This window comes from Mizuhopecten yessoensis, unplaced genomic scaffold (genome assembly GCF_002113885.1).
Source record: "Mizuhopecten yessoensis strain PY_sf001 unplaced genomic scaffold, ASM211388v2 scaffold10917, whole genome shotgun sequence".
Lineage (NCBI taxonomy): Eukaryota > Metazoa > Mollusca > Bivalvia > Pectinida > Pectinidae > Mizuhopecten > Mizuhopecten yessoensis.
The window spans coordinates 294,748-321,531 of record NW_018408786.1 but is presented as its reverse complement, the minus strand read 5'-3'; the positions used below and the strand labels follow the sequence as shown (position 1 = coordinate 321,531).

General features: G+C 34.6%; 2 protein-coding genes across 3 annotated transcripts in view; both read left to right on the top strand.

The window, feature by feature from the left end:
* LOC110463569 (protocadherin Fat 4-like) overlaps window positions 1-5,364 on the top strand; it is a 67,562-nt gene extending 62,198 nt beyond the window's left edge. For both annotated transcript variants that reach the window (XM_021518266.1, XM_021518267.1), the window contains exon 29: window positions 84-5,364. In XM_021518266.1, the coding sequence (XP_021373941.1) occupies window positions 84-126 (43 nt within the window). In that variant the 3' untranslated portion in view covers window positions 127-5,364. The remainder of the gene's footprint in view (window positions 1-83) is intronic.
* On the top strand, window positions 4,165-26,784 carry LOC110463553 (thyrotropin-releasing hormone receptor-like). Its single transcript, XM_021518219.1, has 2 exons — window positions 4,165-4,434; window positions 25,480-26,784. Exons 1-2 carry the CDS (start codon window positions 4,165-4,167, stop codon window positions 26,782-26,784), a joined length of 1,575 nt encoding a protein of 524 aa, XP_021373894.1.

Below are 26,784 nucleotides of genomic sequence, written 5' to 3'. Positions count from 1 at the left end.
ACATAACCCTCCACTATTTAACTATACTACATATCAGCCTAAGACATAAAAGACTAAAGTACATGCTGTTTTGTCTGTTTCAGTGAGGCTGACGTTGCAGTAGGATTTCCAAATCAACGAGTGTGACAGTGGTGGTTACAAAATCTGACATCCTAACTTAATACCGATTATACAAACAGCACGACTTTAGGAGTACCAACGAGTGTGACAGTGGTGGTAACAAAATCTGACATCTTAACTTAATGCCGATTATACAAACAGCACGACTTTAGGAGTACCAACGAGTCAGACATCTCAGACATCGGTGGTTACAAAATCTGACATCTTAACTTAATACCGATTATACAAACAGCACGATTCTACACCCAACAGATATATTGGATTTTCCATTCTATGTTAGAAACGACCTGGCTATAACAGAACACATATAAACAACCACATCAGAAAAGTAGTACAGTTTTACTATATTGGTGTGTATTAATGTCTTACTAAACAAATCACTAATGAATAAGTTCATTCAATGTTTACTATGTAATGGCCCTGAATGACCGAATTGCGTCAGATCACAACAGCAATTTGAATATATTTCCTTTAGGGTAAAGCTGTACAGTGTAAGCGTATATGAATATCTGCAATTATTTTTGTGTTGTTATTATTTTCAGATGAACATTTAATGTCTCATCAAATCATTTTGTCCTTTTTGTGCATCATGAACAAGCAGGAAAAAATTAAAGTTTCTTCCAAACATTTATTAACTCTGATTGTTATGAAAAGATAAACTGACATATGTATCACAATGATGGATATTGACATTGACACGTTAGTGATTTACACTGGTGCCTAACTACCATTTCACCGAGGTTACAGTCGGGAACCGACTTTCAACTTTCTGTTCAAGGAGATCAATTCTAGATTTATACTAATGAAAGCCATTGTAATCAAGAATATATCATAGAGTTAAGAATCACTTAGTGTGATTCCAGTTATATATAGCGTCCTCTGGAATACAAGTTCATGTTTCTATACACATGACATCTCCAGCACATACGCAGGCATACACTCATAGGGAGATTTTAGCTATTATATTCCTGAAAATTGTATTGATTTATGTATATGCTAATTGTGTTAATTGTATAGCTATGTACTGTAAAGCGCTTTAGAGTGGCTTATGTTAGCTAGATAGGGCGCTATATCAAATGTTGTATATCATTATTATACTCAAGCAGGCCTAGGTGTCAAAGGTTTGACTATTCATAAAAAAAAATGTACAGGTTTTTTTTTAAATTGTCTTCAATTTTAAACATTTATATTTCAAATAATAGATGTATTTTAAATGTTCATTATCAACTGTTTTGTTTGATTTCAAGCTTGTTTTGGATAAATGTGATTATTTCAATCAAAATCAAGTATGCTCAATCTTATCATTACTTTACCATATTATTGTGGCATAAAAATCATAGGATATTGTTATATAATTGTTGATTAATATTCTCATTATTTGTACTTTTGTGTATGAAGCATTACCGAGTGCGAGTCTAGCACGGTAGCAGTTTTTGTTTGATAAAGGGAGGCACCTCTGTTAAGTCTCCCATGTTCTGTGTTTGATAGTGATTATTTGCGAGAGGGAAGAATGCTAATTGATTGTATTTGTTCACAGGGTCTCCTACACATTATATAATTTTGATTATAATCAAGTATATATGTATAAGTGTATTTACGTGTTAATCAATCGTATTTGAATCTTGTTTTTTTATTCTTATTTCATCAAATGTGCATGCGTTGTATTGAAAAAAGAAGTGTTTTTCAAACTATCATACCTTTCAATCTTCATAATGTTGAGATTCAAGTATCTTCCATTGTATAATGTTTACTTCAAAGTCATGACATGACAACTATTTTCATTTTGTTTAAAGATCATCTAGAATAATGAATAAATAAAAATCCATGAATTATTATAGTGTTTGTATTATTAATACCTATGCAGTCTTCTTTCGTTATCTAAGAATTAGGATTATACAGCCGTAGTACAAAAACAAATCCTAAATTGATATAAAGTTGACGACTGTTGTAGACAACACTTGATTGACAGGTACAGCCATTAGTGCCTGCACAGCCACTGGCCATTTCTCACTTATAGGTATGCGTCCTGTAGGTTTTGTAAGCATTTGGATATCAGGGCAGTTGACTATGACGACAATGTGTTGTTTAGTGTTGTTGGTATAATTATCAATATAAGGTACTGTGCCCCAAATACTTTTCTTCCACATCTGTGTTCTAGGGCAGTTTTATCTGTATTGCATGTATCATTTTATAATTACATGCGCGTACAATAATTACATGCACATTGTTCCAATAAACCATGTCTTAAATTATATTAATCTTTGAAATAAACTATAATTCATTTGATTCATTTCACCTCATTTATAGAACAAATTAAATCAATTTACAGTAGCGTAGTTGCCTAAGGCTCGTATTTTGTCAAGTAATTGTTTTTTTGTCAGTGTAAATTTAAGAAATTGAAAAATTATTTATGTGTTTTCATGGAAATTAAAGATTGTAATATACCCAGGATGTTTTTTATCGGTCTAGTACAAAGTGCGAAAAATCACGTTTAACTTTTTAAAAACTTTAATACTCAAAAAGGAAATACAACTTTCAAGCTTATTTTTAAAATAATGGCATTACCACAACGATAAACAATTTGTTGTCCAAAATAAATGAAATATCTAAAGTTCAGAAACACATTCAGAGGACCCCCCTCGCAGTGAAACTGCCCCGTATTCCAAGGCTTTACATAAGAATGCGTCATTCTTTAATTCCCGTGCTCCAACCTTACCTGATTTGGCACACACAAGTAGTTGTAAAGTGCCGGTGTTAAGCCAACGTTTTTCGTGAGGTATCGTGAGGCACCGTGAGGCATCGTGAGGCACATTGAGGTATTATGTATATAACCTTATACAGTTTCGTGAGGCATTGTGAGGCACCGTGAGGTATCGTGAGGCACCGTGAGGCATTGTGAGACACATTTTTCGTGAGGCATCGTGAGGTACATTTTCTGTGAGGTTTTCATATAAGTACATTTCAAGGTCACATTTAGGTCATATTGAGGTCACAGTACATGTTCTACAAAAAGTGCTGGTTTACCTGTGGTTTCAGTTGTATTCCATGGCACAGAAACAGGTCGACCTCGTCAACTGTGGAAACATCGATATCTGCGAAATCTCTGCTAGCAGTATTACCTGTTGCATAGGATTAACACAGCAAGTCGTCGTTAAGAAGGTCAAAGGTGAGGTGAGTTTGTTTACGTGAGGAAAAAAAGAGTTTACAAATTACAGGTGACTTCTTTAAAAAATTGGTGTTTCAATCTGAGAGCTTTCAATGTGTTTATTCATTTATGGAAAATGGCATGTGAGGGAACTGACATTGTTTGCCACACCTTAAACGTAATACAACCCCATCATCCATCATTGATCAATTGTAGTAAGCGCTTAGATACATTTACTGGTTAAAATACCGTTATCATTCACCATATCAACTTGCAAATAACGGATTTTTCCATACAGGTATTGAAGACTGTGTTACTTGTTTCATGTGTGGTGTTTCGTTAAAGCATTGGACCTATTTTGACGATATCAAAGCGGAGCACGCAAGGTGGTCAAAAGATTGCCTTTATCTTTAAATGGTGTTTGAGTTTAAACAATGAGTTTAAACACATGTCTTTAGACAACTAAGAAATGGATGTTAACACGGAGTTAATTAAGAAAAGACTGCATGACTATTTATTCGAGGAAATCGAAGAAAAGGCCTATAGAAGAATATTAAAAAATCTGATGTGTCTGTCTTATGCATATGCTGTCAGATCTAAAATTACCGAACTGTTCGTATGTGCTGGATGTGAAGAAGGGCTAGCCAATCAACTAGGACATAGTTGTGTGATGCTTCCCTATGACGATGTGGTGGATTTACATTTTGACAAAGCATTGACCTTAGTTACAGACCCAGACATGTATCTTTTCTTTGAGAACGGAGTAAGGGGAGGTGTTTCTATGGTTTCTAATAAATATGCAAAAGCCAACAATCCCTACATTCCCGAATCGTACGATTCCTCCCATCCCGACTCGTATATCATGTATACGGACTGTAACAACTTATAATGGTAAAACCATGTCAGAACCATTGCCAGTTGGGGATTTTCGTTGGACAGAAAACGCCGATAAGTTTGACGTACTGTCTATACCTAAAGAGGGTGATCTAGGATATATCCTTGAGGTCGATTTGGAGGTGAGCGAAAGCGACCACGATCTAATGAGCGACTACCCTATGGCTCCCGAGCGTAAAACCGTCTCGGACGAGGAGTTATCTCCCACAAGCAAAGCACTGTGGAGAGAGCTATACCCGAGCAATGAACATACAGAGTCTAAGCTACATGGCCGCGTAAAAACAGAAAAACTGGTTCCCAATTTACAAAACAAAATTCATTTGTCACTATACAATTTACAGCTGTATTTAGAATTAGGTTTGAAAGTTACAAAAGTTCACAGAGTGTTAGAATTCAGACAAGTACCATGGTTAAAGAAATACATCGACTTTAATACTGCAAAAAGAATGCTCTCCAAGAACGAATTCGAAAAAGACTTCTTCAAATTGATGAACAACTCCGTCTTTGGTAAAACCATGGAGAACGTTCGCAACAGGGTCGACATTAAACTCGCACACACGACCAAAAAACTTAAAAAGTACTGTGCAAAACCTTTTTTTCCAAGATTGACCATTTTTAATGAGGATTTGACGGGTGTACAAAACGCTAAAATAAAACTGTTTTTAAACAAACCCGTTTACATAGGTCAAGCCATCTTAGATTAATCAAAATGTATTATGTACGAGTTCTACTACAAATATCTCAAACCGAAATATGGAGACGGGATAAAATTATTATTCACAGACACCGACAGTTTTTGTTACCACGTGCTATGTGACGACATCTATGTCGACATGTTGCAGGACAGACACCTGTTTGACTTGTCAAATTATCCCAATGAGCACTTCTGTTACGATTCGACCAATAAAAATATACTTGGTTATTTTAAAGACGAAACCGCAGGCAAGCCCATCGTAGAGCTTGTAGGACTCCGTGCTAAAATGTATAGCTTTCGATATGCCGACCCAGAAAGTTTTACGTATCAAAACATGAGAATCACTACCAATTCTTTATCACTACCAATTCTTTCAAAGAGAAGCAGGTAGCTAAAGGCATTGCCAAAGCTACCATAAAGCGTGACTTGCGTCACGAGATGTACAAAGAATGTATTTTTGACAAACAAAACAAAATGTGTGAAAACGCTCCATTAGGAACGTTAGACACCAGTTATACGTGTATAACATTAACAAATCTGGGTTATGTGCTTTTGACGACAAGCGTTGGATTCTTCCAAATCTCTGCGATAGCTATGCCTTTGGACATTACAAGACAAAGACGGCATTGTCAAGCTTTCACCAATTTAATTAGTAGATTTTTCATTTAGAAACTTAAATCGTTTGACTTATAAATAAAGTTCATGAATCTTTATGAATTGTTCATAATTGTTCCGTTATTTCATTATTCTAAATGTGATATGGATGATTTATGTCATTTAAATTTACACTTTGTCATAGTTCATTACTGGTTTCAATGTATTCATTTAGTTACTTCATAATAAAAACATTTAATATATTACATGATTATGATGAAAGCTTCGTTGTTATTTATAAAATAATTGGTATTTGAAATTACAAAATAGCTCATTGTGTGTAGATGATAGAACAGTTTAACAACATCGTGGCCTAAAATCTAACGAAATGAGACTGTGTTATATATATATATTATAAAAAGAAAAATTCTCAACAACGAGTCTTTAGTACTTTCATCTCTTCTAGGAGATTCTTCAGAGATATATACATATATATATGTTCAGATTATAAAATGGTACAGACAGATTGTATAATTGTACATGTATAAGTATATAATAAAAATATATAAAAACATATAAAAAGATCTTTTATTTTTATTTTCTTATTTTTTTTTAGATTATATTATATGCTTAAACATACGTAATGGAATCTTTCACTATTTTAACAACGGTCAGAACCCTTTATGATGGCATTTCTACCGTGTATTTCTTTGTGTATTACCCTTACACGTCATATGAAATGTGTCCGTTGACGGGTTTAATGACACTAATCCGATTTAGACGTAGACAGACCGTATACCAGTAACGATTCATTTACAAAAAGAAAATGGGCTGTAATCATAAAAGAAACTTTGCTTTAGACATTTGTTCAGGACACTTCTGTTTCTGATTAAATACCAGTTTGTAAGAGTGTCGTCCTACATATGTAACGCATGACTTACACATTTGATAAGTCTCAATCTGGTACCTTGGGGAGGACTCATTGTGACAATAGATCAGCGTAAAACTGAAAACTTGCGAGAGTCTTTGTAGGTGTTGTCAGATTAAACAAAATAACATCTAATTCCTGTTCGGGTTGCTGTAAGTGCCATTGTTGTCCTGATGACCGAGCAATATGTAAATCTTGTTACGATAGGATTGATGGTCGTCTTTGTCCTTTTTGTAGGACACCATATAGACCGCCCCCAATGGTGGCAGAAGCTAGAATGAACTGGCATACTGAATTTAATGCTCAAAATGGACTTTCTATTCTTGAATTCCGTATAAATGTTGTATTTCATGGCGATTATAGTGAAATTTATGAGGTCATGGAAGTGGGATTATTTAACGGTGGTACTTCCAATGGTGGTAAATGTTTGGACAATTACTATGCCAGACAATATATTGCTAATCAACTCATCAAAATTAAAAATTAAAAATTAAGAACATGAAGGATCAAACAAAAGACATTCATGTGATGGTGTTAAACCCAACTTTAACGAATAACAATAGATTAATCACCGCTTTATTATGATCACATGACGATGTTTACACAGTTGCCGAGGTCGATCTGTTTCTGTGCTATGGAATACACCTGAAACCTCAGGTAAGTCAGCACTTTTTATAGAACATATACTGTGACCTCAATATGACCTAAATGTGACCTTGAAATGTACTTATATGCAAACCTCACGGAAAATGTACCTCACGATGCCTCACGAAAATGTGTCTCACGATACCTCACGGTGCCTCACGATACCTCACGGTGCCTCACGATGCCTCACGATGCCTCAAGAAACTATATAAGGTTATATACATAGAACCTCAATGTGCCTCACGATGCCTCACGATGCCTCACGGTGCCTCACGATACCTCACGAAAAATGTACCTCACGGTGCCTCACGAAAAACGTCGATACCTCACGAAAAACGTCGATGCCTCACGAAAAACGTTGGCGTAACACCGGCTTTTTATAACTACTGGTATCCCCCACTGCGATACAAAGATAGGTCTACCGGAAGTCTGTGCTTTCTTAAACCATCGTGGAGACGGTTATGTTTCCTAAGAGTTAGTATTCTGTAGCGTCAGTAAACAATCGCTAAGGATCAATGTTGCCTCACACAGGCGAATATAAACCTACACGGATTAATCTGCCTATCAATGTCAATTTGACGCTTTGATACTGAAGCCGGGACAAGTAAATGTGCCGCATTGAATATTATACACATGACTTATGTACAGTAGCTAACATTTGAATAACAATTCAAAAATTAATGAATGATCGAAGTGAAATCAGATCGCTTACTTTGGTCCTAGGTTCGTTTTACAGTCCGATTAAAGCAGAAACTTAATTTTATACGTCTTTTATTCTAAAGGCCTAAGTATGCACATTTTTAATTTTTGTGAGTCAAGAACCCCCAGTAATCATGTAGGTTCCTGTAACTAGGCTAGTTAATGGTTTAACGATCGTCAAATTAGCAACAAGGATTTAATAAGGTATTAACAGTTACAAGTGAGAGAAAATGAACAAAACCTAAAAACAAAGATATCATGTACAAATTCTTTGCGTCCTGTACCAACCTCATTTTCTGGATGTCAAGGTCACAACAAGGATCAAAGGTCAAATCACTGTAATACCTGCGAGAGGTATATTTCTACAGATATATGATTGGATATCATGTTTGGACAGTGTATCAAATACCACTGCTACGTTCGTAAACCAAAGGTACAGAAACGGGTCAAAGTTCAAATAAATTAAAAGCAATGCAAAGTAAATAATTTGATGAAACATCATAACAATCGATTCAAACGTCAGAAGTGACATATATTGGATATTTAAAAGGAATCGTACACGAATAAGACCGATTGAATGAAATGTTAATTAGACTGAATCGTAGATAGAACAAAATCGTGTCAAATTAAGAAATTAATTGTAATTATTTCATTAAACGAAAGTCCTCGTGATAGTATTGGAGGGATGGTGCCGGTGTGATGTACGGATTGGGTCAGGATGGAGATGGCATTACGTGATGTAAGTACACACATCAGATAGTCCACGGCATGTGTTTGATCACAAGAAGACTGCTTAATCATTATTTCCCCTCAATGCCTTACACTCGGCCTAATGACAGTTGACGTGAATGTACGTCTAATGAACAACTCGGTCGTTCAGCGTCCCTATCGATCAGCTGTTTGTGCCGAATAGGTCGATACCGCGTCATACCTGTCCAGAACATCTTTGACACCCTTCACGTCATGCATGTAACACTGCATGTCAAGACCCACCAACATTCATAAACAAATGTTAATAACCACTAACACGTTATGAATATAAAGAAATTTTGTACATGACCCAAAGACATTTAATGTTACAATGTAGAAAGTCTCTCAATTATTAAATTATCAATAAAAATGGGTAAGTACGGGTTCCTGCCATATTCTTCTTCGCTTCTTTAGATTTTGGCCCTGAACACGGCTGATGGAGTTTTATTAATATAAAGCATACATGTGAACCCACCACAATAGGTTAAATTATCAAACAAAACAAAACAGGATTTATTATCCAACAAATCAAACCAGGCTTTATTCTCCAATAGAACACAACAGGCTTAATTCTTCAACATAAAACACAACATGTTAAATTCTCCAACATAAAACACAACAGGCTTTATTCTCCAACAGAACAAAACAGGGTCAATTCTCCAACAGAAACACAACAGGCTTTATTCTCCAACAAACAAAACAGGCTTAATTCTCCAACAAAACACAACAGTATTAATTATCCAACGAGCAAAACAAGCTTAATTCTCCACCAAACATAACAGGCTTAATACTCCAACAAACACAATAATCTTAATTCTCCAACAAACATGCTTAATTATACAACAGAACACAACAGATTTATTTTCCCTACAAAACACAACAGGCTTAATTTCCCAACAAAACACAACATGCTTAATTTCCCAAAAAACCACAACAGTATTAATTATCCAACAAAACACGACAGGTTTAATTATCCAACAAAACGCAACATGCTTAATTTCCCAACAAAACACAACAGGTTTAATTATCCAATAAAACACAACATGCTTAATTTTGCAACAAAACACAACATGCTTAATTTCCTAACAAAACACAACAGGTTTAATTATCTAATAAAACACAACATGCTTAATTTTCCAACAAAACACAACAGATTTAGTTATCTAACAAAACACAACAGGTTTAATTATCCAACAAATCACAACAGTCTTAATTCTCAAACAAACAGGCTTAATTAACCAACAGAACACAACATGCTAAATTTTCAAGCAAAACACAACAGGTTTAATTTTCCAACAAAACACAACATGCTTTATTAACCAACAGAACACAACATGCTAAATTTTTAAGCAAAACACAACATGCTTAAGTATCCAACAAAACACAACAGGTTTAATTATCCAACAAAACACAACAGATTTAAGTATCCAACAAAACACAACATGCTTAACTTCCCAACAAAACACAACATGCTTAATGTCCCAACAAAACACAACAGGTTTAATTATCCATTAAAACACAACCTGCTTAAGTATCCAACAACACACAACATGCTTAATTTCCCAACAAAACACAACAGGTTTAAGTATCCAACAAAACACAACATGCTCAAGTATCCAACAACACACAACATGCTTAATTTTCCAACAAAACACAACATGCTTAATTTCCCAACAAAACACAACATGCTTAATTTCCCAACAAAACACAACATGCTTAATTTTCCAACAAAACACAACATGCTTAATTTTCTAACAAAACACAACAGGTTTAATTATCCAACAAAACACAACAGGTTTAATTATCCAACAACACACAACATGCTTAATTTTCCAACAACACACAACATGCCTAAGTTCCCAACAAAACACAACATGCTTAATTTTCCAACGAAACACAACATGCTTAATTTCCCAACAAACACAACATGCTTAAGTATCCAACAAAACACAACAGGTTTAATTATCCAACAAAACACAACTGGTTTAATTTCCCAACAAAACACAACATGCTTAAGTATCAAACAAAACACAACAGGTTTAATTATCCAACAACACACAACATTCTTAATAATCCATTAAAACACAACTGGTTTAATTATCCAACAAAACACAACAGGTTTAATTATCCAACAAAACACAACAGGTTTTATTATCCAACAAAATACAACATGTTCAATTATCCAACAAAACACAACAGGTTTAATTATCCATTAAAACACAACAGGTTTAATTATCCAACAAAACACAACATGCTTAATTATCCAATAAAACACAACAGGTTTAATTATCCAACAAAACACAACAAGTTCAATTATCCAACAAACCACAACAGGTTAAATTATCCATTAAAACACAACTGGTTTAATTATCCAACAAAACACAACAGGTTTAATTATCCAACAAAACACAACAGGTTTAATTATCCAACAACACACAACATGCTTAATTTCCCAACAACACACAACATGCTTAATATCTCAACAAAACACAACATGCTTAATTTTCAAACAAAACACAACATGCTTAATTATCCAACAAAACACAACATGCTTAAGTATCCAACAAAACACAACAGGTTTAATTATCCAACAAAACACAACAGGTTTAATTTTCCAACAAAACACAACATGCTTAAGTATCCAACAAAACACAACATGCTTAATTTTCCAACAAAACACAACAGGTTTAATTATCCAACAAAACACAACATTTTAATTATCCAACAAAACACAACAGGTTTAATTATCCAACAAAATACAACATGTTCAATTATCCAACAAAACACAACAGGTTTAATTATCCAACAAAACACAACATGTTTAATTATCCATTAAAACACAACAGGTTTAATTATCCAACAAAACACAACATGTTCAATTATCCAACAAACCACAACAGGTTCCTAATTATCCATTAAAACACAACTGATTTAATTATCCAACAAAACACAACAGGTTTAATTATCCAACAAAACACAACAGGTTTAATTATCCAACAACACACAACATGCTTAATTTTCCAATAAAACACATCAGGTTTAATATCCAACAAAACACAACTGGTTTAATTATCCAATAATACACAACATGCTTAATTATCCAACAAAACACTTTATGCTAAATTATTCAACAAAACACAACAGGTTCAGGTAACGACTTTTCCATTTTGATTTTAATTTCGAAAAACAAATTATGACACATATGTCAGATAATCATTTATTTACTTACCTTGATGAGTACGACTATTTATCTACCATTGAACTACGAAAACCTTGGCTTTAATCTTGCATAAGTCTAAAATCTCTGAATCTCAAATATCGGTTTGCATAAAAGTTACTTTGAATTGACGACTTTTTCATACTGCAAAAGGCTGAAGATAAAATATCAATTTCCTTTGAATCACTATCCACATAAAATATAAACAGAAATACCCTATTTTTTTAACACAGTTGACCGTAAGCAATATATCCAAGCAAACATAAATATAACCTGCTCTTCTAATACACTTACACCCTAACATGCACTATCTTTAAAGATATTTTAGTTTCTTGTTAAGGCACCTATTATCATCATTCATTAAAAGGCCAGGATTAAAGGATTTATCGTATAGTTAGCGTCTTAGAAACAAAATCTACCAACATGAAAATATTAAACATAGCAAGGAGATATAATTTATGCATTTAAGATTGTTAACTAAATCTTTGATGATAAAGTCAGCAGTGGTCTTTTAATACAAATGAGCTATCAAACACGTCGTCGTTCACAACAAATAGTGTTAACGTATGCAATAAAGAAATACGAAAATAATTTTCAACATCAGGACATTTAAAGAAATGCCTTCCACAGACTCAACCACAGTTCAAAAACTCGAGATCAATTTCGATTAACACTGGAAAAATATAGACATGAAATAAACGTTAAAGTAAATGATAATAAATGATCAGAAATACTCGTAGCATTTCAATCAAGGATAACTTACTTTGATCGCTGATATTAAAATTAGTGATAGTGGTTTATTTCCACATGCCCGTGTTTGTGTGCTGAGATGTGAAATGGTGGTAATTAGACTAGAATTAGTGTCGAGTGGGAGGTATAATTCGCGGTAATTATTGCACCATTAATGAGGGCTAAATCAGCCACCTTAACTCACATTGACCTGGCCTCAAAGGTGTAAAACTAGTCAACTGGGCAATCAGCAAATGACAGATTAATAGAGTAACATAGTACATGTCTCTATAGCAGATTTATATATACTACCACATATTTTAACCTATAACGAACCTGTGGTCAGGGCATAACCCTTGCTGCTGTTTGAAGTGTATGAATAATAAACCTAAGCACAACTGCTGCCATTGAGTGAATACGCGGCCGTAAAATAATTCCTAAAAATTAGCTTTCCTAGCGACGTGAGTTTAATTTGATTCTTTTATTTATTTCAAATTGATTGTTTTATATTTAAATCTTGTGTATGAATCGGCGCATTGCGTGAGCTGTTCTCATGTTGCTATATCTGTTTATTGACCTCGCTTCGCCGGCAAAAAAGTCGGAAAATTTGAATTTAAGGGATAGATGCGTAGATGTGGTAGACTTATTGGTATAGTTGCCACATTTGTCAAGGACAAACTGAATGCTACGCAATTTATTCAACGGTCTTTATTAAAGCTATATACTCACGGTTCCTTGGAAAATTTCTGCCAATTCTATGGTAAAAATAGAGATAATTTGGTCAAAAGCCTAACAGCGGTCTCTTTTTGATGCTCTCGAAAGAGAAAATAAACAGCTAGGACAGATGTGCTACAATTTACATAGTTAAACGATCAATTTAAATAATGGAGTTTATTTGTAATTATGGCCGAAGTATCTAGACTTTGTAGATCAATATACCTAGTGCAGCTACATGTGTCTTTCAGCCCACAAATATTTTTTTAGTTTATATTGTTAATTTATAAAATATACAAAATTCCTCATTATTTTGAACGTTATTTTATGATTTAACGACATTTCAAACATTTGTTCATAGTTGGCCTAAAGGTGTTAGCTAAGTCGACTACTTTGCCAATATGTTGGAGCAGACGTTTAATGTATAAAACAAAATATAATTTTATGTCTGATCTTGAGAAAATGTGGAGAAAATATGGTAACTACATAAAAACTGTATTTGACATTTATGTGAGAACAATTTCAAATTAAAAAATTCTATATACGCAAATTTGACATGTAAAAAACAAATGTTTGGAAATGTTCTTCTTTGAAGTACAAACACTTATTAAAATTAAGAAATATTCCTTTTAAGATTTGTACTCTAACAAACACCAAAAACCTGGCCGAGTCAATGAATGAATATATTGACAACTGTTGTTTTCATGTGGTTTTCTCTTTTAAGGGGAAATATGCATCCACTATATTCACATATCTTTTATTCAAACCAGGTCATTTCGGCTTAACTTACCCACTGTTTGGAAAAGTATATTTTCTCATTTAGGTATAAAAAAACCACATTGTAATCACCCTGGCAATGTTGAGTCCATATCTACAACAGTTGCTGCTGGCATTGTAATTGCATTGGAACGATAAATATGAAAACAATATGTTGTTTCGTTTTGACCTTTCATTCGACCTTTTGTAATAAAAAAATAAATGTTTCAAGAAGAATCCCTTCATGGACTATCGACCAACTGGTCATTTAAATGTTTATAGGTATAAAACTGAAAAATTTCAAAAGAATCATATTTTCAGGATACATATATTGTGACAGAAATTTGTTTACCAGGTTTCCTCCGGCTAACGAGTAGGAGGGGGCGGGGGTCATTTCTGGACACTGTCATTGATGTTCCTTTGTGTGAACCATTAATTCTTTTAAAAAATACCAACATTATTTATTCTGCTAAGTAAAAGAGTTAACAGTAAAATTGTATTCGTTGACAAGCTGTGGATATACCGACGAAGCCTGCATAGGTGGAATCGATTACCTGGCGGTAATGAATATGGCTATTGGACAAGAAACTATCCTATACTACACGGCCCAACATAAACATAGAGCCTTATAATTAACTACCGTCGATAATTTTACACTTTCAGATAATCGACCACCGCTCCGGCTGAGGCAGGCGTTGTACGTACACTGACGGAACTTTAACAGGTAAATATCTTTATGGTTTTCTTTCATCACTTTTCTTTATAATATTTCACTATTATTTGAAATGCTATGGGCGAATATGTATGCGTTAAACGAAAGATTAGAAAGTTACATGAAATAATCAACACAAACAGGTGTGAACAATTTGTGGGAGATATGTCAGCATGTGGTTATTCAGCCGATTTCTGTTTTAAAGTAAGATCTCGGTAGGTAAGTTATTTTGCTGTTTTCTCGATCTCCTTTACGTTATGATACATATTATACAATTCAGAAATAAACAGTTTTTTTTTAATAAATAAAAACATTGTCTCGAAGTCAAATTACTTTCCCCATAGAACATTTCGAAGCTTTTTACTGGTAGTCCCTCAGATAGAGCTCGAAGTCCTAGGGCCTTCCAATTCAATGTCCTAGCTAGGCTCTCGGATAGGACTGGTAGTGTTATGGACCGTTTTTACCGGGAAAGTACCTTGAATAAGACTTAAAGACTACAGCATTTGTCTCATAGGACCCAAAGCTGTGGGGCCAATATCTCAATGACTAGTTAGCGGAATAGTCACACGGAAAACGACACAAAATCATTGGCCGTGAGTTTCATAGGACCCAAAGCTGTAGAGCCAATGTCTCAATGACTCGTTAGCGGAATAGTCACACGGAAAACGACCCAAAACCATAGGCCGTGAGTTTCATAGGACTGTAGATTCAATGTTTCAATGACTCGTTAGCGGAATATTCACACGGAAAACGACCCAAAACCATTGGCCGTGAGTTTCATAGGACCCAAAGCTGTATAGCCAATATCTTAAAGTCTCGTTAGGAGAATAGTCAAACGGAAAACGAATCAACGCCGTATGCCTTGCATTAGAATACACGTTAAAAGACACGCTTACATCAAAAGTACGAAAACGGTATGATGACAACAGTACCTTCATGTAATGTGTTATATCATTTTGGGAGACATGGTCGTAACATAACAGGAAACATTTTAGTTTTTGTCTAAATTAAAACAAGCATCCACTTAACATGTCCCGTTTACTTATGTCCATATATACAGTATATACATTGTCCTGAGAGGCTAGAACAAGAGACCCTCTGTAGAGGTGGAGAGTTTCAAATGTTGTCGATTTAAAGATAGTTGGAAACTGTTGCTCTAATATAATACTTGTCCACCACCTCTTCATGGAACAGTGTTTTTGCGGTTACTCCATCAATCATGAGTCCACATTGATATACAAATCAAATCTTTCTTGGAAATCTGAAAGCATTCTAAAACAAATCGACGAAATTGGTAATTTAACGTTTGTAATCAGGGATATCATTGCATTTCTAGGTAATTAAGCGTTTGTTAGCGTTTATTGGCATGGATAGCATTGTATTCCTTCGTGATTTAGCGTTTATTATCATGGATATCATTGTATTACTTCGTACTTAAGCGTTTATCATCATTGATATCATTGTATTCCTCAATAAATTAGCATTTGCTACCATGAATTCCATTGTATTCCTTCGTACTCTAGCGTTTGTTAGCTTCTGAGAACTAATTTGAAAATTGAAATTGAATGGTATTGAGTTAGATATTATGGGCACACAGTGTGCTATTAAAAACTCGTTTTAATAAATCTATGATATATTGAATTTTTGCTTCGTGGATGGTTTTCGGAAAATTCATCGTTGATAATGTGACGTTGATATTAACGCTAAAGTAATGATAACATAGTGAAATATTGCTGAAAATGCAAGGGGAACCCCTTTTAACCATGACTATAAAAGTTATTGTAATCTAATAGTTTTTATTTCGTTGGAAAGATGGAATTCCGAAAAGTTTTGCATCACTTTCTTCATTTTTGTTGGACGTTTGGGAAGATACGATAATTGTAAATGAATGTATCTCTGTTTTATAATAAAGGTGTTTCTAATGCAACGTTAACCTGCGTCATTAGCCTCATAGCTAAGAGCAGCAAAGTAGTATCAAGTGTTACTTTCAGATGATATCTTCTTCAGTGGTCTTGAATGAATTTTTAGCTTTGTGGTAAAATTTTGTTTTAGTAGCTGTGAACTAGCGTATAACATTGTTGCTATATTTCTACTGAAGTGTGACCAAGCGTATAATATTGTTGTTATATTTCTACTGAAGTGTGACCAAGCTTATAACATTGTTGCTATATTTCTACTGAAGTGTGACCAAGCTTATACAATTATTGCTATATTTCTACTCAAGTGTGACCAAGCGTATAACATTGTTGCTATATTTCTACTGAAGTGTTAACTAGCTTATAAATTGTTGCTGTATTCCTACTGAAGTGTGACCAAGCCTATAACATTGTTGCTGTATTCCTACTGAAGTGTGACTAAGCGTATAACATTGTGGCTATATTTCTCCTGAAGTGTTAACTAGCTTATAAATTGTTGCTGTATTCCTACTGAAGTGTGCCCAAGCCTATAACATTGTTGCTATATTTATATTGAAGTGTGAATTAGCGTATAACATTGTTGCTATATTTCTACGGAAGTGTTAACTAGCGTATAACATTGTTACTATATTTCTACTGAAGTGAGAACTAGCGTATAACATTGTTATTATATTTCTACTGAAGTGAGAACTAGCGTATAAAATTGTTATTATATTTCTACTGAAGTGAGAACTAGCGTATAACATTATTATTATAGTTCTACTGAAATGGGAACTAGCGTATAACATTGTTACTGTATTTCTACTGAAGTGTAACTAAGCGTATAACATTGTTGCTATATTTATACTGAAGTTTGACTAAGCGTATAACATTGTTGCTGTATTTCTACTGAAGTGTGAACTAGCGTATAACACTGTTGCTATATTTATACTGAAGTTTGACTAAGCGTATAACATTGTTGCTGTATTTCTACTGAAGTGTGAACTAGCGTATAACATTGTTGCTATAGTTCTACTGAAATGTGAACTAGCGTATAGCATTGTTGCTATATTTATACTGGTGTGTGACTAAGCGTATAACATTGTTGCTGTATTCCTACTGAAGTGTGACCAAGCCTATAACATTGTTGCTATATTTCTACTGAAGTGTTAACTAGCGTATACAATTGTTGCTGTATTTCTACTGAAGTGTGACTAAGCGTATAACATTGTTACTATATTTCTACTGAAGTGTGAACTAGCGTAAAACATTGTTGCTGTATTTCTACTGAAGTGTGAACTAGCGTATAACATTGTTACTATATTTCTACTGAAGTGAGAACTAGCGTAAAACATTGTTATTATATTTCTACTGAAGTGAGAACTAGCGTATAACATTATTATTATAGTTCGACTGAAATGGGAACTAGCGTATAACATTGTTACTGTATTTCTACTGAAGTGTAACTAAGCGTATAACATTGTTGCTATATTTATACTGAAGTGTGACTAAGTGTATAACATTGTTGTTGTCTTTCCACTGAAGTGTGAACTAGCGTATAACACTGTTGCTATATTTATACTGAAGTGTGAATTAGCGTATAATATTGTTGCTGTATTTCTACTGAAGTGTCACCTAGCGTAACATTGTAACTATATTTCTACTGAAGTGTGAATTAGCGTATAACAGTGTTACTATATTTCTACTGAAAGTTGAACTATCGTACAACATTGTTGGTATATTTTAACATTGTTGCTGTATTTATACTGAAGTGTGAACTAGCGTATAACATTTTTGCTATATTTCTACTGAAGGTTGAACTATCGTACAACATTGTTGGTATATTTTTACTGAAGTGTGAACTAGCGTATAACATTGTTACTAAATTTCTACTGAAATGTGAACTAGCGTATAACATTGTTACTTTATTTCTACTGAAGTGAAAACTAGTCTATAACATTGTTGCTATATTTCTACTGAAGTAAGAACTAGCGTATAACATTGTTACTATATTCTCTACTGAAGTGAAAACTAGTGTTTAACATTGTTGCTATATTTCTACTGAAGTGTTAACTAGCGTATAACATTGTTGCTGTATATTTCTACTGAAGTGTGAATTAGCGTATAACAGTGTTACTATATTTGTACTGAAGGTTGAACTAGCGTATAACATTGTTGCTATATTTCTACTGAAGTGTTAACTAGCGTATAACATTGTTGCTATAGTTCTACTGAAATGTGAACTAGCGTATAGCATTGTTACTTTATCTCTACTGAAGTGAAAACTAGTCTATAACATTGTTGCTATATTTCTACTGAAGTAAGAACTAGCGTATAACATTGTTACTTTATCTCTACTGAAGTGAAAACTAGTGTATAACATTATTTCTATATTTTTACTGAAGTGAGAACTAGCGTATAACATTGTTAATATATTTCTACTGAAGTGTGATTTAGCGTATAACAGTGTTACTATAATTCTACTGAAGGTTGAACTATAGTACAACATTGTTGGTATATTTTTACTGAAGGGTGAACTAGCGTATAACATTGTTGCTGTATATTTCTACTGAAGTGTGATTTAGCGTATAACAGTGTTACTATAATTCTACTGAAGGTTGAACTATAGTACAACATTGTTGGTATATTTTTACTGAAGTTTGAACTAGCGTATAACATTGTTGCTATAGTTCTACTGAAATGTGAACTAGCGTATAGCATTGTTACTTTATCTCTACTGAAGTGAAAACTAGTGTTTAACATTGTTGCTATATTTCTACTGAAGTGTTAACTAGCGTATAACATTGTAACTATATTTCTACTGAAGTGAGAATTAGCGTATAACAGTGTTACTATATTTGTACTGAAGGTTGAACTAGCGTATAACATTGTTGCTGTATATTTCTACTGAAGTGTGACTAAGCGTATAACATTGTAGCTGTATTTCTACTGAAGTGTGAACGTGAACTAGCGTATAACATTGTTAATATATTTCTCCTGAAGTGTGAACTAGCGTATAACATTGTTACTAAATTTCTACTGAAGTGTGAACTAGCGTATAACATTGTTACTTTATCTCTACTGAAGTGAAAACTAGTGTATAACATTGTTGCTATATTTCTACTGAAGTGAGAACTAGCGTATAACAGTGTTACTATATTTCTACTGAAGTGTGAACTAGCGTATAACATTGTTACTATATTTCTACTGAAGTGAGAACTAGCGTATAACATTGTTATGATATTTCTACTGAAGTGTGAACTAGCGTATAACATTGTTATTATATTTCTACTGAAGTGAGAACTAGCGTATAACATTGTTGCTATATTTATACTGAAGTGTGACTAGGCGTATAACATTGTTGCTGTATTTCTACTGAAGTGTGAACTAGCGTATAACATTGTTGCTATATTTATACTAAAGTGTGACTAAGCGTATAACATTGTTGCTGTATTTATACTGAAGTGTGAACTAGCGTATAACATTGTTGCTATATTTATACTGAAGTGTGAATTAGAGTATAACATTGTTACTGTATTTCTACTGAAGTGTTAACTAGCGTATAACATTGTTGCTGTATTTCTACTGAAGTGTTAACTAGCGTATAACATTGTAACTATATTTCTACTGAAGTGTGAATTAGCGTATAACAGTGTTATAATATTTCTACTGAAGTGTGAACTAGCGTATAACATTGTTACTAAATTTCTACTGAGGGTGAACTAGCGTATAACATTGTTGCTTTATTTATACTGAAGTGTGAATTAGCGTATAACATTGTTACTGTATTTCTAATGAAGTGTGAACTAGCGTATGACATTGTTGCTATATTTATACTGAAGTGTGACTAAGCGTATAACATTGTAGCTGTATTTCTACTGAAGTGTGAACTAGCGTATAACATTGTTGCTATATTTATACTGAGGTGTGAATTAGCGTATAACATTGTTACTGTATTTCTACTGAAGTGTTAACTAGCGTATAACATTGTTTCTATATTTATACTGAAGTGTGACTAAGCGTATAACATTGTAGCTGTATTTCTTCTGAAGTGTGAACTAGCGTATAACACTGTTGCTCTATTTATACTGAAGTGTGAATTAGCGTATAACATTGTTGCTGTATTTCTACTGAAGTGTGAACTAGCGTATAACATTGTTGCTGTATTTCTACTGAAGTGTGAATTAGCGTATAACATTGTTGCTGTATTTCTACTGAAGTGTTACCTAGCGTAACATTGTAACTATATTTCAACTGAAGTGTGAATTAGCGTATAACAGTGTTACTATATTTCTACTGAAATGTGAACTAGCGTATACAATTGTTACTTTATTTCTACTGAAGTGAAAACTAGTGTATAACATTGTTTCTATATTTTTACTGAAGTGAGAACTAGCGTATAACAGTGTTACTATATTTGTACTGAAGGTTGAACTAGCGTATAACATTGTTACTTTATTTCTACTGAAGTGAAAACTAGTGTTTAACATTGTTGCTATATTTCTACTGAAGTAAGAACTAGCGTATAACATTGTTACTATATTTCTACTGAAGTGTGAACTAGTGTATAACATTGTTATTATATTTCTACTGAAGTGTGAACTAGTGTATAACATTGTTACTATATTTCTACTGAAGTGTGAACTAGCGTATAACATTGTTACTATATTTATACTGAAGTGTGAACTAGCGTATAACATTGTTACTATATTTCTACTGAAGTGTGACCAAGCGTATAACAATGTTACTATATTTCTACTGAAGTGTGAACTAGCGTATTACATTGTTACTATATTTATACTGAAGTGTGAACTAGCGTATAACATTGTGGCCGATGTCTATTGAAGGAGCCATGAACTATATGTTGTTGGTTTGAGAAAGAGAAAATGCACCGAAATGGACAATGAAAAATGCGTAAGAACGGAAAAATTTCATCCTTATAGTTATTCGATATTATGAAGAGAAGGTGCTTTGTTTCGTGATGTAGAAACATTAAATTTCACTAGAAGAGTGAACAGTTTGATATTATATACGGCTGCATAACCAAATTGAAAAATATGAAAAAAATATTTAACTCCCGAATAAATATAACTGTTATTCGTCAAGAAACGAAAAATATTCTGCTCATTACGTTGTATTTATATATCTATTTTTCTATTTTTATTATATTTGAAACCTCGGCTTCTGTTAACAGATAGTTCATCTAACACCTAAAAAAATGTTGACACAGGGAAAGATGTATAGCCATGTCAAAATAAGAAAACGTCAAGGCTACCGTGACGTCACAATTGACAATGTCAATTGTTCCTTTTTTGTTTTACATTAAGTCCTGTCTCCGATTGGTCGCGGTAGAAAAATGTCAAATGTATTTTACTGTCAACCCCTATATAATTTAAATACACCTATTGATGATATCTGAAATATTGAACTCATCGTCGTTAAATAAATCTGAATTTATATAAATTTTATTTATTGAAATTTCAAGTTGTTCCCAAACAGTTCAAATCTGATATATCAGCTAAAGGTTGTACAGTTCACAGGTCTATACTTTCTACTGCAATGCGTCATGTGTTCTATAGCGAACTTGGTCCACATACTGAGAATGCGCTGTGGTGGTACATGAGAAAGCTTTTTACAGGTCTTCTAAACAAATGCCACACCGTCTTCCTCGTGAAACTTCCTCATGGAAATGTTGTTGTTTTTCACTTGACAGTACATTGGGTAACAATGTATTTCCGTCAATAAGCGGAGAACGTATAACACGTAACCATGCCTCATCAAGTTCCACCCGGCTGTCAATGACGACCACATATTGTCAGTGTGTGAAGCGTAAGGCGTTAAATGGCACACACAACTGCTGCGGTGTGATTTATTCCGCATTTCAATGTGTCGTTCACCGCAACTGTGACGCACTGATTATTGTTTATTAAGTAATCCTCATGGTGATTTTTAAGAGAAAAAAATTAAAACATAAAATAGTTCACGAGATTGCATTTACGTAGTTGCCGCGTATCTTATAGAATATCTCAACCCTTTGACTTCAACCCTGACATTTCTCTTTATGAAGTCATACAATTGATTTTTTGCTTCTTGATGATTTTCCGTTACTAAGATTTTCTTAATTCGAATGTTTCAAGTAAAATTGTATTGTACGGGCTGATCTTTAAGATACCAAAGCTTTGTCAGATACCTGTGTAATCTTGTTATAGTAATACAAGCAATTTTCAGACCATGAAATACAACGTTCTGTATTGCACATGTGTAATACGGAATGCTGTATTTACCTACTAGCCGGAACTACTTTTTATGGGAATCCCCTTGTCATGGCGAACTGAAAAATCCCGGTATTTGCCAAAAATATCGAAGTTTATAAAATCTTTGTATCGATCTCTACCAAATACGGAAGGTATGTGATGAAAGCAAGACCATTCACTTGCATATATATATGAACATAACGGATCATGCGTAGATTGTCCGCCGTCTTCAAAAGAAAGGTTTTTGAATCGTGATCGATTAATGAATTCTTAAGCTATCATTGCGAAGTTCATGCAATAAACAAACATAGCTAAATATACATCAATTACAAACTGTCTCCCATACTGTAACATAAACATAAATGCAGTTTTTGTAAGAATTCGTGAAAAGAAAGCAACACAGTGGTACAAATGTTAGGTTATATACGTAAATATAAACATACAGGTATACGGGCACTTGGTGTCTGCTGTATCAGTCAAAGCGTACACAGGAGTGGACAAAATTATGTCCCACGCTGTGGTGACCCGTAGTGTTTAAATGTCCACTTCCGATATGTGTGGTGAATATCCTCTCGTACCTTTGATGTTCCCCGGCCGTGATGAAGAACAAGTAAACCCCACAGCTAACATAACATGCCACTTATCGAACCACACATGCATTATAGGCGTTTATGAATATTCATCAGCACAGCTATGGCCGTAATTGACACGTGTACGGTGGCTTTATTAGTTCTCACTGAAGGTAGATCTTAACGTGGTTGCTAGTTATCCGACAGGGAAACAATGGGGTCTTCTCCATTTAGTTTGTACCTACGTACTCGCTTCCAAGCATGATTAGTGTTAACACTCCTGTTATTAAAATTGTAGAATTCTTTAAGATATATGAACACATTTATCTCTTTATCGGCAGGAGAAAATGTTAAACCAAATATTTTGAGATGTACAATCGTTAACTCACACACTTTCCCCATACTATATATCAGAGCGCTTACTTATGTCACACATATCTACACATCCACATATTTATAATCACTCCGATTTTCCTATCATGAACTTTCTCTTTCTTGCTAGAAACATCCCTGCCTTCAAAATCTACGATGGTTACATGTTGCCGAAGATTCGGTATTCAAGAGATTCGCCTGCTATGCTGACGAATGAACTTACAACACAGAGTTTTCAGAGATGCAGATTGATGAAAACAATATTTATTGTCGCCGTCACGACTTCATTGGGGGAAAAGCTATTTCTTTGTGTGATAGGAAGGGTGATATGTTTATTATGTTCGTGAATGTGCCTTGTTGGTTCGGTGTATTAACCCAGTTTCTCGCTTTGAGAATGCGACCTTAATTTGCTTGCCAGGTGTCGTCAAAGAGGTAGAAACGCTTACCCTTCCGAAACACCTGGTTAGTAAGCCAGTTTCTCGCTTTGAGGATGTGACCTTAATCTGCATGCCAGGTGTCGACAAAGAGGTAGTAACGCTAACCCTTCCGGAACACGTGGTTTTATTCTTCTCGCACATTTTTTTTAAATATTTCTTTGTTCGTCTATCAGATTTTAGTTTAAAATATCGTTTTGTTGACACTTGGATGTTCTCTTTATGAATCATACCATACACATCGACACCCCATATCTCCTCACATATCGCGTCATCCACCATTGCACACATTCACGTGTGTCAGATTGCCTACCTATAAATGCAGTAGAAAGTAAAACCTGGTATTGATCCAGTCTCACAACAGGCATTTGCATTGATCGAATATATGGGGAAAACAAACTCCGACCGATGATATACTTAAAGTCTGGATAGCTTCCAAAAGGACATAGTGCCACATTCTAAACGCTATTGTTAAACAGTCGATCGGTTAACGTTATACAAGCAAAACGCCAATGGGTTTTTTTATCTGGTTTTAAGTTTTTTCAAGTCGGCTGTACAAAGTGTTATCTAAATGTTTAATGAATGTGTTTGTCGCTTATGGGTGGTTGGTCTTTGATGTGACCATATCTAAATGCTTTTTTATATTATATTTGTATATTTCGACGTCTAAGTAATTTTGTGGAGTTCCTTTTGGTGTCTCCTCGGATACTTTGGACCTGTTTATAAGTAAGATACATAATATCAGACATGACAAACGTAAACAAATATTGTAAATAGCACGAAGTGAACGCTTTGAAAGTTTTTATTTCTACATAAGATCATTAGAAAAATGAGTTACCTATTAAGAAGCGGTTCGTACATACACTAAAGATCATGATTGCTTCATAACTATGCGTAATTATACAAACATATTTCATACATAACTGGTCATCCCATGTGTGTCATATCCTCAAATAGACAGGTAGGATTTCCGCATATCTTATGGCATCCAATAAGCCGTTCTGTGCCATGGGAGCCTCAAATGAAAGGAACTGTTACCAGACCTTGTGGTTCCGACCTGTTGGACGTCAGTTGTGTTGTCTTACCTGAAATAATATCGAGATATCTCAATATTCACACGTTGTGAAATGTGCTTTCGACAAAGACTATGATTTCACATTTAACGGTTTTACTGTAGAGACTCCGGCATGAAATATAGTTTATAATCGTCATAGGGTATGTCCAAATTTCTATCTGGTAACATTGTATTTATCCTTCTAAACTTTTGCAGCAATTTTTTTGATCACTGAAGGACTGAAGGGTTTAATGTTTGATAAACATTGTGAATAAATTAATTGTTTTCTTTCTTTAATTTTCAGATAGACGCTACCACAGTCAGCATGAACTCGTCTACAGAAACTCCAGTGGTAAATACAAGTCTCTCGTCAGCCATCTTGTTCAATAACATGACTACCGATTTTAACACAACGACCGCTGCAAGTGCGAACTCAGCGCCCTCTATATATGACTATGGGGAATATTGGGCAGCACTCTACATAAACAAGTACTACCTTTACGTCATAGTGGCAATCGGGTTACCAGGCAACCTTGCAGCTGTAGTGACGATTTGTAACATGCGTCCGCTGACGTCATCATCCGTATACATGGTAATGCTGGCTATAGTGGACAGCGTGAACCTCGGTTTGAAGATTCTCTACCTCCAATTGACCTTATACAATGTACAAATGGGTCACGCTGGCTGTAAAGTCATGTTTTTCTGTGGTACATTCTTTATGCATTATGCCAACTGGATCCTAGTTGCCATGACGATAGAGCGTTTCCTGGCTATCTGGCTACCTCTAAAGGTGTCGGAGCTATGTACACGGACTCGTGCATTCTTGGTGATGGGCCTGATAGCTGTGCCTCTCTTGGGTCTGAACCTCCATTTTTTCTGGTCCACTCTCGAGGTCTGGGACGACTACTACTCCTGGGACTGCCAGTTCCGGTCCGAGTTCGAGTATTTCATGACCAAGATGTGGTACTGGATTGATGGCGCCGCTTACAGCCTCATCCCTTTCATCATCCTTGTCATCTTCAACATCCTCATCATCGTCGGCATCAGCCGAGGGCATCGTGGAGTTGTCAGTAAAATTGACAAAACTCAAATGACGGAGAAAATGAAACAACAACAGCAAATCACCATCATGTTGGTGACGGTATCGCTTGTATTCGTAGTACTTACGATGCCCAATTGCGTCTTTTTTATCTTCCAGAATTACTGGGATTACACAAAGAACCTGCACGAGTATGCTCGGTATTTCCTCTTCTATCAGCTCGTCTTCGTCCTGTCGGACTTCAACCACGCCATCAATTTTTATCTTTATTTCCTCAGCGGCAGGAAATTCAGGGCCAGGTTTCACGCCATCATTTGCATCTGCCGTCGGAAACAGATCAGTCGGCGACTCGGAACAACTATATCGCACATAGCATCTTCACGGATGTCAGCAACAGAGATGACAAATGGATACTCACGGAGACCTCCCGAAAGAAAAGTGTTTAACGAAAACTCCCGGGGATCATCACCAAACACAATTGGAACAGAGAACAGAACTGTACAGAAATTAAACAATATTTGTGAATCGAAAAACGATAAAGGAAAACTAACGGAAAATGAATACATGTAA

Excerpts from the sequence above, each read along its gene's own strand:
- LOC110463553 (XM_021518219.1), top strand. The coding sequence starts at position 4,165 with ATGTCAGAACCATTGCCAGTTGGGGATTTTCGTTGGACAGAAAACGCC. Across the intron at positions 4,435-25,479 it reads AGTCTAAGCTACATGGCCGC|ATAGACGCTACCACAGTCAG; the intron begins GTAAAAACAGAA and ends TTTAATTTTCAG.